This window comes from Emydura macquarii, unplaced genomic scaffold (assembly GCF_026122565.2).
Source record: "Emydura macquarii macquarii isolate MOO-44397 ecotype Brisbane River unplaced genomic scaffold, CSIRO-AGI_Emac_v2 contig_2325, whole genome shotgun sequence".
Classification (NCBI taxonomy): domain Eukaryota; kingdom Metazoa; phylum Chordata; order Testudines; family Chelidae; genus Emydura; species Emydura macquarii.
The window spans coordinates 112,947-131,336 of NW_027132462.1; the positions used below are offsets into that span (position 1 = coordinate 112,947).

At 47.2% G+C, this 18,390-nt stretch overlaps 1 protein-coding gene across 1 annotated transcript; it reads right to left on the reverse strand.

Annotated features, from left to right (window-relative positions):
- Window positions 1-922: 922 nt before the first annotated feature.
- On the reverse strand, window positions 923-1,858 carry LOC137161575 (olfactory receptor 51G2-like). Its single transcript, XM_067560955.1, has one exon. It carries the CDS (start codon window positions 1,856-1,858, stop codon window positions 923-925), a length of 936 nt encoding a protein of 311 aa, XP_067417056.1.
- Window positions 1,859-18,390: the final 16,532 nt, after the last annotated feature.

Here is an 18,390-nt window from a genome sequence, read left to right on the forward strand (position 1 = left end):
TTGAAAAAAAAATTGGTTTAGGCTGAACCAAATCTTAAATTTTTCTGAATTTCTAGTGACTCCATTTCAGGTTTGGTCAAGGGCGGGGATTTGAATCTGGGCATTCCCACAATCCACATGAGCACTCTATTCACTGACCTAACGATTATGCTGGGTGACGAGAGACAGCCCCACCACTTTCTCCCTCACCTTTGACCATTTTTGTGAATGGCCAAAACTATTTTGTCAAATTTGTGAATCATTTCGGGTCAGCTGACTGTGCATTTTCCATCAAATGAACAATCTGTCTGAAAAATTTCATCTAGCTTTGGTGTGAACCTGGAACTAAATAGACATAAAACACAGAGGAGAAGTTGCTTAAGAGCTGTTCCAGTTACTGGAAGATGTTTGTAAACTCTCATCAGACAATGGAAATAAATGCCATATGCGGTGTAACTATTTCTAGATTATAAGGCCAAAACAGACCACGGTGATTATCAAGTTTCACCTTCTATATCGTACAGTCCCTAGAAACTCACCCAGCAATTTCAACATCAAAGCCAGTCTTCTGGCTGAACTAGGGAAATGCTGAGCTGTGTGCAACAGGAGCACAAAAAGGAGAAGAGTTTTCATCACTTTAAGTTCTAGGTCGTAACCCTGTATTCCTATCCTGTGGATGAGAAAAGGAAGGAGGGTCTTGTGGGTAAGGCAGGGCACCAGGATTCAGGCAAAACACACAAAATTCCAAACTCTGGCACAGACTCCCTGGGTGACCTGGGACCTTGAACCGCAGAGCAGTGCACTAACCACAGGACCAGCCTCCCAGCTGGTCAGGCTGGATTCTCGCTGTCCCAGAGCTACCCCCTGCATAGCGGAGTCTGGGGATAGCAAGAAGCCATTTACAGGCGTTTGATTCCCTGGAGCTGGGTGATGAACTGACCCTTCACTTGACGAATACCCTGATTATCCTCGCACGAATTGCTTGTATTTTCACGCTGTACACGATTGGGTTCATCAGGGGCGGGACCAGCATGTAGACGTTGCCCACGACAATCTGAAATATTTGAGAAGGGTTCTTCACGAATCTATATATCACAGATAAGGCAATATGTGGAGTGTAGAAGAGAAGAACGACGCAGATGTGGGAGACACAGGTATTCAGGGCCTTGAGGCGGTTCCCGTGGCTTGCGATGCTCAGCACTGATTTAAAGATCATCACATAGGATACGAGGATGAGCAGCAAGTCCAACCCCCGTGAAGAGACTGTTAAAAAGAAACCATAGATGATGTTCACTCTGATATCTGAACAAGCCGTAGTCATGACCTCCTGGTGCAGGCAGTAGGACTGGGAGAGAATGCTTTCCTTACAGTATTGATGCTGTTTCAGGAGAATGGGGAGTGGTAATATTAGGGTTACCCCTTTTAGCAGTGACACCAGTCCCATCTTAGCTATTATCGAAGGGGTTAAGATGGAAGTATATCTCAGCGGGTTAGAGATTGCCACAAAGCGGTCAAAGGCCATGCACAAGAGCACAGAAGATTGAATTAACGTAAACGTGTGGATGAAGAACAGCTGGGCAAAACAGGCATTGTGGCTGATCTCCCTAGAGTGAAACCAGTATATGCCCAGTGTTGTTGGTAGGGTGGATAACGATAAGCCAAGGTCTGTAGTGGCCAACATGGAAAGGAAAATGTACATGGGCTCATGGAGGGTTGGATCTTTTTTTATAATGATCAGAATCAATGAATTTCCTAATATGGAAATAATGAACATTAAGCAGAAGGGGATAGAAATCCATACATGGATGTCTTCCAGCCCAGGTATTCCGGTGAGAAGGAACAGTGCAGGTTGGAATTTCGTGTCATTGACAGCTGGCATGGTATACTGTGTGGGTCCAAGGAGTTTTGAACTTTACTTCCTGAAAGGAAAAGTAACAGGATTCTAGATAATATTGAAGAAGAAATCATTCTGCTCCCAGTGCATGTCTACAGTCTTCCAGAACGTCAAGGAAGATCAACAAAAACATACGCTTGGATTTACACACTATGATTACTTGTTCTGTTCATTCCCTCTGAAGCATCTGGCATTGGCCCTGTGGAAGACAGGATATTGGGCTTCATGGGCCATTGGTCTGACCTTGTGTGGCCGTTCCTATATTCTCACGTACACCACCTATAGGGAATGCCAGATTGTGTCAGACCTGTAGTGCATTTAGCCCCTTTTCCTGTCGCAAGGAATAGAAGATTCAGAGGATCAAAGAAGCTGTACAATAGACAACTGTGAGATAAGCTGCTGCCAGGGGAAAATTCCTCCTGACACTGACGTATTTTATGGTGTAAATCAGGAAGGTTGATGATCCTCTCAATCTATCTGAAAAACCCCTCACTACTGTAATTGGATTTTCTGGTTCCCAATATCAACCTCCAGTCCCTCTTTGAATCCTACTAAACTCTTGTTCCTGTTGATATCTTGTGGCGGTATGTTCCACAGTCTGCTTGAGCACTGCGTGATTTTACAATTGTGACCTTGAGAGTGCATGGTGAATAGGGTCATTACAATTCTCTGTCCTGCATTGATGCTATTTATAAATGTGTTTCATTCCCTCATTATATTTTTTTATTTTCTTTATTCCCGAGAGTGCAAATTACACCTCTTTGTACTGCCTCTTTGTAGTACACAGGAAAAATTCTAAGGCTCAGGGTCTGAATTCAGAAACTTAGAGTGAAAAGGCATCACTCCAAGTTTACATGTGAAAATTCGATGAGAATCAGGCTCTATTAACTTTTACTTACTAAATACTCTCAGTGATACATTGTGCCCCAAAGAAGCCCTCCAAAACTAGCTGAACGATTTGCCCGGCTAATGTTGACTGGATCCAGACATGTCAATCATCCTAAAAGCTTCTCTTTATCCTCACAGGACCCGGATCCTCTCCTCATGCGAGGTGTCTGTAGATCTTTGGCAAGTTCCAAGCTAACACAATGAGTTACTTCAGCTGGTGGGGGAGGGATTGGTGGCCCAAATGATGAATAGTGCCAACAACAGTGTGACAGGTGCTGAGCAAGAACTGCTTAGTCTGCCCTCTGTCATGCCAGCTTCAGTTAAGGGAGGTAAATTAGAGATGGCTGGAGAGAAAATTGCACCTAGTTAGAGAACCAGAGACAGCTGCCTGCCCAGTTAGCTTTGGGACTGCATTAAGTGCTGAGAGGAGGGAAGCCAGGGGAGGGAGGCAGGAGGTGGAAGTAGAGTGATAGCCCCTCCGTCCTGGGTGCAGACACTAGAAGGCAAGCTTGGTACGGTAAAAAGGTGGTGGGAGCACAACCTGTAAATTAAACTGCATCAGTGGTTCCTAAACCCAATGGTTTCCCACTGATTTTGTGAATGCAGCAGAAGCAGAAGCACGGCAGGCACTGGAACACCCTGCCACAACTGGTTTTGCACTAATATCCATTTGAGAGTGCAAATTACTTCAGACATGCTCATGTAACCGGTGATGGGTGTAAATTACATACAACCACTATATGATCCCCTTGACTGCACCTCATCTCTACTCTTTGCTGAAACACAGACCAGGGGTTCTCTTGTTTCATGACTTTTTGGAATGTCTCGCCCAATTATATCAGAATAATTTTGTGTATAATTATGAATATAAGTATTACAAGCAGCTGCTGGTCTCTTACCAGGAGACATAATCATACAACTGCTCACTGAACAAAGAGTTAAGAGTACAAGCCCATTGCAAACAGAGTTTGGAATACCTCTGAAATATTTTCTAAAGCAAAAGCCGTTAAGTAGTAAAGTTACTCTGGCTGCAACACCTCTGCTGCTGGCTTTTGATAGACATGCATGCAATGAACATTTGTTTTGTAGTAATTGTATTACGATGAAAAGTTTTGTCATAACATTTATAGAACCCTACTTTAGCACACACATGTGAACCCATTCTTTCCCCGTGGATCTTTCTTTAGGGTTCAGTTTTCAGGTTAGAGGGGGCCCTAACACATAACATGTCATCTTGATATCTTGAGAACTTGAAAAGATTGTAGCCTGTCATCCCTCATTCAATCGCCTGTCAGCAAACAAAAGTCTGGGGAATCCTTTGCTGCTGCTACATTCTCTATCTCTGGGTTCAAAGCTGACTGGTTCTCCGCTAGTTCTCTGATGTCAATCTGCAGCCTTTATCCACAGCGGTGCAGGCTTTGGGATCAGCATATACAATATTTATTCCCTGGGCTCCCACTTTCTAATACACAGGTTGTCAACACTTTTTCATATCCGGACCCCTAAAAAATTTCAAATGCAGGTGCAAATGACCACGTTGTACATTGTACAGAACCCCCAGGGGCTGGTCTAGTATGTTGTACAACCACCGAGTACAACCACTGCTCTAGTACATTGTAACGCAGCACCCGTTACTCAGCTATGATGAGGGTTTGCGGGAAGCAGATTTCAAAATGAAATGCATGAGTATCCACGGAAATCAAACTTCATTTCACAGATGAAAGACGTCTATTGCTCTCTCTCTCTCTCTGACTGTCTGTGCACTGTATTATATAGTCCTAGTTTAATAGCAGGCTGCGGGAAAACAAAGAGGAAGGGAAGCAATAGCTCAAGAAAAGCCAGCTCTCACTGCAGGGAGATTAAGAGAGAGCACCTGAGCTTCACGCTGAGACCATCCTATTTCCTGGCTCCAGCCAAGTTACACAGTTTGTTTCGCCAGTACTAGGTGTCAGTTCAATTGTTGGGCAGCTGCTGCTGTGAAATGCTTTAGAGTTACAAACACACACACACACACAGACACACAGAGCGTGGGGAAGTCAGAAGATGCTCATTCTGCCTGAGTCCCAAAGGAGTGGGGTTGCTTGAGATAAGAGTCTGTTGTTTTTCAACCCTTTTATTCTCCCATATGACCCTTTTTTTCTACTGTTCAGATTAAACAACAATTTGTTTCAAGAGGACTGGCTGGTCACCACAGGTCACAGACAATGAAAGGGAAAAAGCAAAGTTCCATAACAAGTTTGACCTGCTGCGAAAGCCCAGTTGATCCACCATGTGCTATAGCCCAGAATCCAGTCTAAGGGTGTGAAAATGGTGGAAATCCACCGCAGGAGAGGGAAAGGGATGAGGCTGACATCTAGGACTCAGAGACCAGAGAAATAAACTTAAGGTGGTTTAGGAAATATTAATATTCCAGGGGTCTTCTCAGTCCCAGAGCACACTGCACCTCTGAAAATGGGACCAACTGAGGAATCCTGACTCGGGGCATTGGGGTTCTGAGCTCACTTTGAATCTGGGGTTTCTGTGTACCTGCAATGATCCCCCATAGATCAGAGGCAGATGTAGTGGAGGGTTCTCCAGCTCCCTAGTGCTGCCTGCTCTCCAGCCCTGTCACTGACTCACACCCACAGCCCAGCAGAATCAGCTGCCGCTGCACAGAACATCTGCATATGTCAACAACTGTCAGCATTTACCCTTCCCTTGGCGTTTGAAAGATTTAAAGACAGAGAAACCTGCTAACGTACCCAATGCCTGCGAGAAGGGGAGCAGCTGCCAACAGAGATCTGCACCCTAACGAAGAAGGAGTCAGCGGAGAGCTTGCACGGGAAACAGGCAGTGTCTGCTTAGACAGGCTGCAACTGTCCTTATGAAGCATGTTTGCCCATTTCCTTGGGGGCCACTTGACCACCTGGGACCCTTAGCTGATTATTTCAGCCTGTACCAGCTTGAACCGCGTCATGGCCAATGGCAAATTGCAGGAAGCCCAATCCCAGGGGATGCTCGGTGATTCCACCAAACTAGACAAGAGCGCGAACCCTGCCTCAGGCTCTATTCCTGCAATCCAGGCTGTCAGCGCTGTGCGTACAGCTTAGAGGAGTCACAGGGCACCCTTGAGGTGGTACCGGTGATGCTGTTACAGCTGTAATCTTGGTGCAATACAGTAAATCAGACTAATAATAGTTATGTAGGGTCAGATTTCTCCCCCCTTCCTGTATTACAAACCTAGGGTGCAGGCTGGTGGAGGAAGATTCCACACAGCTCCTACCTGGAAATTTCCCTCAGATTGTTCCAGTAGGGCAGGTCCCTTCCCTTCTCCCTGAGATATAAACAGGGTGACCCAGCATCCATGGATCCCCAAAGCTATGCACAGATCTCAGTGATCCCCTGATAGCCAGGCCCTCCCACCCATAATCTCTGTGCCTCCACAACTGCACTAGGACCCTCTCCAGCACCCTGGGTCTGTCACAGTAACCACTGCCCACAGAAGAGGGTTAGACTGAGAAGGGAAGGCCGGTTAGAGTAACTGGTGAGCCACAAAACCCCAGTAACAGACTCTGGGGGAGGTTTAGACTTTTCCATGCCCAGAGGGCAGCCAGAGACTCAGGCAGTGCCACCTTCATTCCTCTTACAAAGGAGAGGTAGACAAAATGGCTCCAGTTTCTCTTGGGGACCCAGGCAGTTGCACCTGGACATCAAATCAAAGAATCTTAGATGATCAGATTTGGAAGGGACCACAGGAGGTCTTCTAGTCCAAACCCCTGTTCAGTCCAGGACAAGCCCCAACTGAGTCATCTCAGCCAGGCTTTTGTCAAGCTAGGCCTTAAAAACCTCTAAGGATGGAGATTTCACCACCTCCCTATGTAACACATTCCAGTGCTTCACCACCCTCCTAGGAAAAAACATTTTCCTAATGTCCAACCTAGACCTCCCACCCTGCAACTTGAGACCGTTGCTCCTTGTTCTGTCATCTGCCACCACTGAGAACAGCCTAGCTCCATCCTCCCGGGAAGCCCACTTCAGGTAGTTGAAGGCCACTATCAAATTCCCCTTCGCACTTCTCTTCTGCAGACTAAAGAAGCCCAGTTCCCTCAGATTCTCCTCATAAATCATGTGCACATCTACCATTCCCCCCAGCTTAGTGTCATCAGCAAACTTGCTGAGGGTGCGATTCACTCCATCCTCCAGATCATTATTGATGCTGAAGAAAACCGGCCCCAGGACTGGCCCCCGGGGCACTCCGCTTGTTACAAGCTGTTAAAAAGACACTGAGCTGTTGATCACTACCCATTCAGCCCGGTGATTTAATCAGCTTTCTCTCCATCTAACAGTCCATTATTCCAACCCATACTTCTTTAACTTGCTGGCAAGAATACTGTGGGAGACCATATCGAAGCTTTGCTAAAGTCAAGATATATCATATCCATCTCTTGCCCACATCTACAGAAGCAATTAGGTTGGACAGGCATGACATGCCCTTCTGTAAGGGTTTATGAGCCCCTCAATGAAACTTAGCGGGTCTTTTTGGCTGGAATCTCTGGAGGGAGCAGAGCCCTGAAACAGACACAGCCCCAGGGCCACTGGAGAGAGGCCAACTCAGGTCAGCCTGATTGACAGGGCAGGCCGGCCAATAAGGGAGCCAAGAGGGAAGTGGGTTCCTGTCCTCCGTGTGAGCTGGAGCAGCCAGTGGCTGTGCGATGAGAGAAGAAGCCCAGGCCGGGGAGCTGAGCTGAGGTGACCCACAGCAGCAAAGCCAGAGGGGATCCCAGAGAGCCGAGCTGGGCACAGCTGTACTGAGCAGAGTGGGACAGCGTCTGGGTCTGGAGCCATCTTGGAACGCGTGCCATGAACGAGCAGCTGGGCGGGGCCTGGTGCAAGGAGATGCCCCCAGCCCAGAGGCCACACAGGCCAGACTCTGAGGGGGTTCATGACTCCGACGGGGGGCGGGGGAACTTATGCTGCGGAGAAAGGCTCTGCCCCCCAGAACCTGTGTCTGACCCGCAGCGTCCCTGCCGCGCAGCCAGGCCTGGGTAGGGGTCTGCGATGTGTGACACAGACTGTGAGTGTCCCTCACACCCAGAGACTCTGTGTGTGGGGCCCCAGGCCAGGGGCAGCGTTGAGTTAAAGGAAAATACCATTCTCATCTTTTCTTATTTTTGTATTTGATTTCTGGTTGCTGTTTGTTCAATAAATTGTTTTGCTTTGCACTGTATGCAATGATCAGTGGGTCAGGGAAGTGCCCGGTGCAGAGTTAGTACGCAGGAGTGGGGCACCCTAGTCCCTGCCCTAAAGGACCATGGCTAGATGGGGGGTTGAGCTCCAGGAATGCTGGGCCCAGCCTTGTCAGGATTACAGGGATCCCAACACACAGGAGAGTGGAAGGGGAGCTCTTGAGGTCAGGCAGGCCTCTGGGTAAAGGGAGTGGGAGTGAGGACTCAGATCCTTTTGCTAGCTAACTCCACTGGGGTAATGTGTGAGCCAGGAAATTTTCCCATAATAGTGAGACTATTCCCCTGCTTTCATAATTGTCACGAACCAGATCCCTTCCATAGGATCCAACCTGTTGGTTAACTGGTTGAGTTCTGGTAGCACGGTCCAGGTCTATTTGAGACCCTACCATGGCTGGAATTGAAGAATTACGGGCCGTGTTTGCTGAACTCCAGCACAGATTTTGAGACCAAGCTGAGGCATTACAATGAGACAGAGATGAACAGAGAAAAGCCTTATCGTTGTCTAAGGCAGTAATAGACCAACAGAGAGCAAAAGCTAAGAAACCTCCTATTATTTACGTCCCACAGGAGCAGAAGGTCGCAGAATTCAGCAGCTTCCCGACTAGACCAGGAGACATTACAGTAGAGGAATGGATCAAGTCTGCAAAGGTGGCTATGCTGTACTATGAGTACCTGAAGGAGATCTTGTGGACTTCACTGAGGAACACCTTAAGGGCCAGGCCAAGGCCACAGTAACGTTCATGGCACAGGCAGAAAAAGCAGATGTGGAAAAAGTGTTTGAACTCCTCCTAGAAGTTTCTGGAGACAAGGTACCTATAGGAACCCGACTAAAGGAGTTCTTCGAGAGAAAACAGGAGTCTGATGAAACTGTCTGGGCATACGCATATGATCTCCAGGATAAAATGAGCAAAGTGGAGCGGCGAGACCCTCGACGAGTCCGAGATCCAGATATGATTCTGAAAGAGCAGTTACTGCTGGGGCTCCGATATGGTTTAAGGAAGAGCCTGGTAAGAAGTTCCATGAACTAATTCAGGCTGCTATTACATGGTCTGAAGAAGAGGAAGTTCTGGTGGAAAAGACAGCCAAGCCTGACACCCATACACAAAGTGGGGGCCTAATGAATGCAACTACTGGGGAAAAGGCCCTGCCCCAAACACAGTTAACACTAGAAAGTTTAAGTGAAGTGGTCGAGAAACTGACAATCCAGCAGGGGGAGATGCTGAAAGTGATGACCGAGGTGATGAAAGGAAGGAGCCCTGCTAGCAAACCAAAGCATCCCAAGGCCTCAGGGCCCCGAAGATCCACATATTAGCCGGGAATGTGCACTAATAAAGAGACTGGGTCTCCAGGCGACTGAACCCAAAGGGGTCACCAGGAGCAAGGCCGGGTGGGGACAGAAGGGTTTCTACGGCTGTCCCTAGGAAAAGGACAGAGTGCCAGCAGTCAGGAGGAAGACCCTGATGATGCTAGTGTATTCGATGACTTCTGTGGTAGAGCATTTGGAGACTGCTTGACAGTGGAGATAACCATAGGAGGTGTGAGGACCCGCTGCTTGGTAGGCGGTGGCTCCGAAGTCACCACTATTTCCGAATCCTACTTCCAAAGCTACCTAAAGTGGAGAGATCTGAGCATGCACAATACCCAATTTGTACGGTTCACGGCAGCTAATGGACTAACCATCCCTGCAGTGGGGTGCCTTGAAGATGACATAGGGTACATGAGTCGACTGATTCCCAGGAAATGTATCTTTATCCTCCAGGACACAGCTTCAGAAAATATTTAATGGAGAATAGGGTACTGGGAATTCTCGGGATGAATATTATCAGAGAGCTGAAAGAATTACTAATGATAGGGGAAGGGACCTGGGAGATGAACCGTCATGGGCAACCTGAAAAGGGTGCTACACTGAGGCGGATTGGAGAGACAGGGCCTTTTCTCAGGTCCCATGGGAAAAATAAGCTATGTTAAGGTGGTAGGAAGACAGAAGGTGGTTATACCTCCCTGGGGTGAGAAGATTATTGATTAACGTTGCAGGGTACGAAGTGATTGTTGAGCCAACACTTGGGGCCAGTCTCTCTAATGGACTCTTGGTTGCAAATATACTTGCTAATGCCAGCAAAGGAAAAGTGCCAGTCAGGCTGTTAAACTCAAGTGAGAAGACCATAAAATTGTGTCCCCGGACCAGAGTGGCAAAGGTACACTGACCTGAAGGAGTTGTCCCCCCAGTGAGGGTGGCTTTGGAAGAAGACGGGGATGAGCTGCGGGTGACAAAAGTAGAAAAGAGAGCACAGTGCATATCACTGCAGGTGGCACCCGATGGGGAGCTACCCATTCCAGTTCACGTGGACCTCCAGAACTTAACCCCTACACAAGCTAGTCATTTGCAGGCACTACTGGAGGAACATCAAGACGTCTTTTCCAGAGATGAGCGAGACCTTGGTTACACCACCAGGGTGACACATCAAATACCCACTGGAGATGCTGTCCCGATAAAGCAGAGACACCGGAGGATCTCCCCATGAGTGTTCCAGGAGGTAAAAAGACATATCCAAGACCTAGTGGCCCAAGGTGTTCTTAAAGAAAGTCACAGCCCTTGGGCATCACCTGCAGTGATCGTAATAAAAAAATATGGTAGGGTGCAATTCTGCTGTGACTACAGGAAACTGAATGAGATGACTTGCAAGGATGCCTATCTGCTACCCCGTGTGGAAGAGTCACTGGATGCATTAGGAAGTGCAAGAGTGTTTTCAACCCTCGATCTAACTGCTGGTTACTTCCAGGTGGCAGTGGAAGAACAAGACCAAGGAAAGACAGCAGTGATGACTCCGTTTGGGCTATTTGAATCGACCCGTATGACCTTTGGCTTGTGCAATGCACTCGCTACCTTCCAGAGGCTAATGGATGGAGTATTGGAAGACTATATCCTGGACACTTTGCTGATATACCTGGATGATGTCATTGTGTTTTCCAAAGATTTCCGGACTCATATGGAAAAATTGGACTTGGTTTTCACACGGTTGAAGGAACACAGGTTGAAGCTGAAGCAAAGCAAGTCTTGCCTCCTACGTGAAAAAGTCAAATTCTTGGGCTGTGTTATTTCAAAGGATAGAATCCAGGTAGATGAGGAGAAGACCAAGGTGCTGGAAAATTGGCCAGTCCCCAAGAACACCAAGCAAGTACAGCAGTCTCTCAGCTTCATGAGCTATTACAGATGATTTGTTCCAAAGTTTGCGCACATTGCTGCCCCCCCATATGGAATAGTAGGCCAACCAGCTCAGAGGAAAGGTTTATATGGGATGTTGCCTGTCAGGCAGCTTTTGATGAGTTAAGACACTGGTTAATGTCACCACCTGTACTCCCATACCCCGACTTTAGACTGACATTTATAGTGACAACTGATGGAAGTCTGCAAGGCCTGGGAGCAGTGCTCAGCCAAAGGCAAGAGTGGGCTGAACGTGTGATCGCATATACAAGCCGAGGGTTGAGAAGGTCAGAAAGAAATGACAAAAACTACAGTGCATTTAAAATGGAATTGCTGACCTTGAAATGGGCTGTCACTGAAAAATTTAAGGATTATTTAGTGTAATCTAAATTCACGGTGATCTCGGACCACAATCCACTCTGATACCTTGCAATGACTAACTCAGGTGCAGTTGAATACCGGTGGGTATCGCAACTTGCTGAATTCACTTTTGAAGTACAGTATAAACCTGGAAAGCAGAATGTCAGTGCAGGCACCTTGTCTAGATTGTCCCTAGAGGAGGAACCAGAAGAAGGCAGAGATTTGGAGAAAGATTTCCTTGTCATTCCTGCAGACATTGGATGACATGCCGGTACAGGATGCAGTACAAAACCTGGTAAAAGGGGATAGCACAATAATCTCAGGGTACTCATGGGAGGAGATTCAAACTCTGCAACGAGAAGGTGACACCGGACCTGTTTTAGCAGTAGTCACGAGTTGAATGAAACCAGGCCAAGTATCTAGGGTCAAATACCCCCGGTCTAAGAAGCTGACCAGACAGTGGGAATGACTTAGATTGCACTGTGGAGTGCTGTTACGGTTGACATACCATCCCCAAGATGGTGAAGAAATGTGGCAGTTAGTGGTGCCTGTGTCACTATGCCAGCAAGTTTACGAAGCCAGGCATGATCATTGGAGGCATTCTGGAGACAGGAGCACTCTTTGAGGTGATGAGGAGATACTACTACTGGCCCACAATGAATAGCAACGTGCAATCGTGGATCTGTCAGTGCAAACGGTGTGCCCTAGCCAAGGGTGTGTTTCCTGCCACCGAGCCCCTTTGACTTGTACTGATGTGACTGCCCCAATGGAGGTCTTAGCCATGGACTACACACGACCAGAGAGATCTTCAGAGGGGTATGAGAACATATTGGTTCTCACGGACTTGTTTACCCGATTCACTGTCGCAGTTCCAGCTAAAAACCAGATGGCACGGAAAACGTCTGAAGCCCTCATAAAACACTGGTTTGTGTACTATAGTTGTCCAGCACCATTACATTTGTACCAGGGAAGGAATTTTGAATCTGAGGTGACATAAGAATTGTGCAAACTGTACGGTATAGCCAAAAGCTGAACAACAGCCTATCACCCACAAGGAAATGCTCAGTGTGAAAAGTTTAACCGTACGATGCATGACATGCTAAGAACACTTCCACCTGAAAAGAAGAGAGCCTGGCAGGATCATCTCCCTGAGCTGGTGTTGGCTTATAACAGCCACCTTCATCCGTCGACCAGTTATGCTTTTTATCTGATGTTCTGGAGAGATCCCAGGTTGCTGTTAGATATTCTGGGCAGAGAGGACCCTGAGGAGGATGAGGTGACTAATTTGGATGACTGGGTCAAAGGTCACCATGACAGACTGAAGACTGCCTTTGAAGTTGCTCTCGGTACAGCTAAAGACAGAGTCCAAAGTAGGAAAAGGACTTATGATCACAAATCCAGTGGGGCTCTCATCAGGCCTCATGACGGTGTACGGGTTCGTAACCACAGACACCGGGGGCGCAATAAAATACAGGACAAGTTGGAGTCGAATCCCTACATTATAGTTGCTCATAACAACCCTGAGATGCTAGTTTACACTATCCAGCCTGAACGAGGAGGCCCTGAGAGAGTAGTACATAGGGACCAGCTAAAACGTTGCACCTTTAATATGCTCAGGGGACCATAGGAGACATAGGCCATCATTCCCTGAGGAGACTGAAACTCATGGTGGAATGTTTCTAGTCCCACAGTCCGAATACCAAGGGGAACAGAGTGGGGCAACCCCAAACCATAATGAAAATGGCCAGACCCCTCAAACTGACCAAGTGTTATCCGAGGACAGGAGCATAGGGCATATGGATGAGGAACCCCAGTCTTAAGAAGATCCCAGAGAACTAATAAGGGTGTACCACCCATTAAATTTAGGGATGATTGTTATGACCTCTATCGACTGCTGATGAATATTATCATGTATAACATAGAGAAGTGGACATGGAGTGTTAAATATGTTAAATGTTCTTTTTGTCAATTGTTAATGATGTGTTTTTTTATGTATAACAGAATGCTGGTAAATGCTGTTAATATGCGACCTAGATGCACTGGTGTGAAAATCCTGGGTGTGGCAGAATTTTAGCAGGGGGGAAAGTAAGGGGTTTATTAGCCCCTTACTGAAACTTAGTGGGTGTTTTTGGCTGGCATCTCTTGAGGAAGCAGGGCCCTGAAACAGACACAGCCCCCAGAGCCAGTGGAGAGATGCCAACTCAGGTCAGCCTGATTGACAGGGTGGGCAGGCCAATGAGGGAGTCAGGATGGCAAGGGGTTCCACTCCTTCATGTGAGCTGGAGCTGCCTGGGCAGAGAGCGGGGCCGAGCTAAGGACAGAGCAGCAGGCGGCTGGAGGCCAGAAGAGAGGCCCAGGGAGCTGAGATGACCCACAGCAGCAGAGCCAGAGGGGCACTCAGAAAGCCGAGCCGAGCCCAGCTGCACTGAGCATAGCCATGCAGGGGCTGGGGCTGGAGCCGTCTGGGGCCGGGTGCGGTGAGTGAAAGTCTGGGCAGCGACGTGAGGGAGACCCTGGGCAGGGCCTGGTGCGGGGAGATGCCTCCAGCCCAGAGGCCGCGCAGGCCAGACTCAGAGGGGGATCGTGACCCCGACGGGGAGGCTGTCACTGGGGAGAAGGCCCTTCTACCCCAGAGCCCGTGTCTGACCCGCAGCATCCCTGCAGCAAAGGCAGGCCTGGGCAGGGCCTGCGACGTGTGACATAGACTGTGAACCAACCTTACACCCCAGATACTCCGTGTGTGGGGCCCCCGGGCAAGGGCAGTGTTAAGTTAAAGGAAAACACCCTTTCCTTCTTTTCTTATTTGTTTACTTTATGTTTGATTGCTGTTTGTGTAATACATTGTACGGCTGTGCACTGCATGCACTGATCAGTGGGTCAGGAAAGCGCCTGGTGCAGAGTTAGTACCTTGCAGTTGGGACACCCTAGCCCCTGCCCTAAGGGACCGTGGCAATATTTGGGGGTTGAGCCCCAGGAATCCTGGGCCCAGCCTTGTTGGGGTTACAGCGACCCCACCACACAGGAGAGTGGGTGGGGAGCCCTCGAGATCAGGCCGGCCTCTGGGTAAAGGGTGTGGGAGCAAGGACTCAGATCCTTTTGCTAGCCATCTCCTCCGGAGTAGTGCATAAGCCAGGAAAGTTCCCCACAATAGCGGGCCTATTCCTCCGCTTACACTTGCTGAGTCCATGCTGACTGTTCCTGATCACCTCAAAATGGTTTCCTTGAGGACCTGCTACATGATTTTTCCAGGGATGGAGGCTAAGCTGACTGGTCTGTAGATCCTCAGATCCTCCTTCTTCCCTTTTTTGAAGATGGGCACTAGATTTGCCTTTTCCAATCATCCGGGATCTTCCCCAATCACCACTAATGTTCAAAGATAATGGCCAGTGGCTCTGCAATCACATCAGCCAACTCCCTCAGCACCCTTGGATGCACTCCATCCAGCCGCATGGACTTGTGCTAGTCCAGCTTATCTATATAGTCCTGACCCTGTTCCTTCAGTGCTGAAGGCTGCTGTGCTATTCTGTGCTGCCCAGTGCAGTAGTTTGGGAGCTGGCCTTGTCTGTGAAGACAGAGGACAAAAAAGCATTGAGTACTTCAGCTTTTTCCACATCATCTCTCTAGGTTGCCTCCCCCATTCAGTAAGGGGCCCACATGTTTCCTGACCTCCTCCTTGTTATTAACAGAGCTGTAGGAACCCCATTTTTGTTACCTTGTTACCTTGTTTGCCTTCCTGATCTTCCCCCTGCATGATCAAGCAGGATTTTTATATTCCTCTCTAGTCATCTGTCCAAGCTTCCACTTCTCGTAAGCTTCCTTTTTGTGCTAAAGCTCATGTAAGTTTTCTTCATTAAGTTAACCTATTTGCTATTTTATCTGTACACACGGTTGGTTTCTCCCTGCACCCTCATAAAGGTTTCTTTAAAATACAGTCATCTCCCTTGGACTCCTTTTCCTGCTCAGATTAGCCTTCCAGGGGATCCTGCCCATCAGCTCCCTGAGGGAGTCAGTCTGATTTTCTGAAGTTCACGGTCCATATTCTTCAGTTTCCCTTTCTTCATTTTGTCAGCAGCACCATGGCAACTGACTATAATTTCAATGAAAAATTATCAGTTTTATATGAACTCTCCCACAAATGGATGAAAAAGAAACATTTTACTATGGGTCAAAATTTTTCGTGGGGGGAATATCCTCTATTTTCCAGTCAAGATCTAGCTCAAACCGTGAGACTCTGTAACTCTTCTTATCAGACCCCTAGGTCTCAGCACCAGCCCGCTATAAGCCTCCCGTACTAACCAGCCCTGGGAACTCTGCTGGGGGGGCTATGCTGGCTCTATGGAAGAGTGAGCCCCTGGAGATGGCCAGTCTGTGGTGACCCATCCATCCATGGAACAATCTAAGAACACAAGAATGGCCGTATTGGGTGAGACCAATGGTCCATGGAGCCCAGTGTCCTGTCTGCCGACAGTGGCCAGTGCAAGATGCTTCAGAGGGAGTGACCAGAACAGGGCAGTTTAGTGACTAATCCATCCATTGTCACTTAGACCCAGCTTCAGGCAGTCAGAGGTTTAGAGACACCCAGAGCATGGGGCTGCCTCCCTGACCAGCTTGACTGATAGCCATTGATGGACCTGCCCTCCCTAGGCCTGTGTCATTCTTTCCTGGGCCCAGTTATACTTTTGACCTTCACAACATTCCCTGACAATGAGTTTCACAGGCTGCCTGCCCGTTGTGTGACAAAGATCTTCCTTTTCTTTTAAACCTGCTGCCTCTTTATTTCATTGGCTGATCCCTGGCTCTTGTTTTATGAGAAGAGATAAATAACACTTTCTCAGTCACTTTCGCCACACCAGTCATGATTAAATAGATCTCTGTCAGAACCTATTAATAAGCCCAGTCTTATTAATCTCTCCTTATATGGAAATCGTTCCATACCCATAATCATTTTTTTCACTCTTCACAGTACTACTTCCAATTCAAATATATATTTTTTGAGATGGGCGACCAGAACTGCACACAGTATTCAAGATGTGGGCAAACCATGGGCTTATACAATGGCATTATGATATTTTCTGTTATATTATCTATCCCTTTCCTAATGGTTCTATAAACCATTCTATTAACTTTTTGATGGCTGCTGCACACTGAGTGGATGCTTTCAGAGAATTATCCATAGAGATTCCAAGATCTCTTTGTGGAGTGGTAACAGCTAATTTAGACCCTGTCATTTTATATGTATAGTTGAGATTAAGTTTTCCAACGTGCATTCCTTAGCAGTTAACACTGAATTTTATCTGCTATTTTGTTGCCCAGTTACCAAGTTTTGTGAGATCCCTTTGTAATGCTTCACAGTCAGCATTGGGCTTAATTATCTTGAGTAATTTTGTATCATCTGACAATTTTGCCACCTGTTTACCCCTTTTTCCTGATCACTTATGAATGTGTTGAACAGTACTGGTCCCATTATAGACCCCTGAGGGACACCCTATTTACCCCTCTCAGTTCTGAAAACTGACCATTTATTCCCACTCTTTGTTTCCTATCTTTTAACCAGTTACTGATCCAGGAAAGAAGCTTTTCTGTTATCCCTTGACAGCTTACTTTGCTTAAGAGTGTTTGGTGAAGGAGCTTGTCAAAGGCTCTCTGAAAATCTAAATACAATATATCCAGTGGATCACCCTTGTCCATGTGTTCGTTGACCCCTCAAAGAATTCTAGTAAATTGGTGAGGTATGATTTCCCTGTACAGAAATCATGTTGACTCTTCCCTAACAAATCGTGTTCATCTATGTGTCTGATAATTCTTTACTATAGTTTCAATCGATTTGCGTGATACAGAAGTTTTGTGACCTATAATTGCTGGGATCGCCTCTGGAACCTTCTTTAAAAATTGTTGTCACATTAACTATCCCCAAGTCATCTGGAACAGAAGCCGATTTAAATGATAAGTTATATTACAAAGTTTAGCAGTTCCACAATTTCATGTTTGCATACCTTCAGAACTGTTGGATGAATCCCATCTGGTCCTGTGCTCATAGATTATTGTTTAATTAATCAATCTCCTGATGAGAAGTACTGTATGAGAGCTAGGGTTTATTATTAAGCCCTGAGTGAAGGATCCCTGTATAGCCAACTGCTGGGTCCCATCCCACTCCAGGCCCATCGTTCTTGTGCATGGCTTTGGTGCTGCTAAATACACCAGATACCAGATCAAGTGCCTAGTTTAGCCAGAAAGAGCCAGGGATTATGTTCTACTTTGGGTGCTTCACATCCCTAGCTGCACTCTCGGACCAGAAAAAGACTGAAAAATAATAATAAATTCTGTTCTAAACCCAGACCCCATGACAATTGAGTGAGCTTGATCTTGACATATTTTATTTAAAATATGCATAATGAATGCGTGGAGATCCTGGCCACCAGCTGCTGTTGCTTAGGAGATTAGGAGGATTCAACAAAAGAACTGGACGTTTTTACGTCTGACAGGAACACGCAGAGCCGTGTGCAACAGGAGCACAAAAAGGAGAAGAGTTTTGATCTCTTATTTAGTGGTCGTTACCTTCTGCTCCCATTCTGTGGCTGGGAAAAGGAAGGAGAATCTTGTGGCTAAGATAGGGCACCAGTAATAAGGCAACTCACATTTACTTCCGAGCTGTGGCACAGACTCCCTGTGTGACCTTGGACTTTGAGTTACAGAGCACTGTAGAAACCACAGAACCAACTTGTGAGCTTGACCAGCTGGATGCTTTGCTGCCCCAGAGCTGCCCTCTGCACTGTGGAAAGTCAGGATAGCAAGGAGCCAGTTACAGAGGTTTGATTTTCTGGAGCTGCTGATGAACTGAACCT

Bases quoted from the DNA above. Each gene is read 5' to 3' on its own strand.
- LOC137161575 (XM_067560955.1), bottom strand. From the start codon at position 1,858: ATGCCAGCTGTCAATGACACGAAATTCCAACCTGCACTGTTCCTTCTC.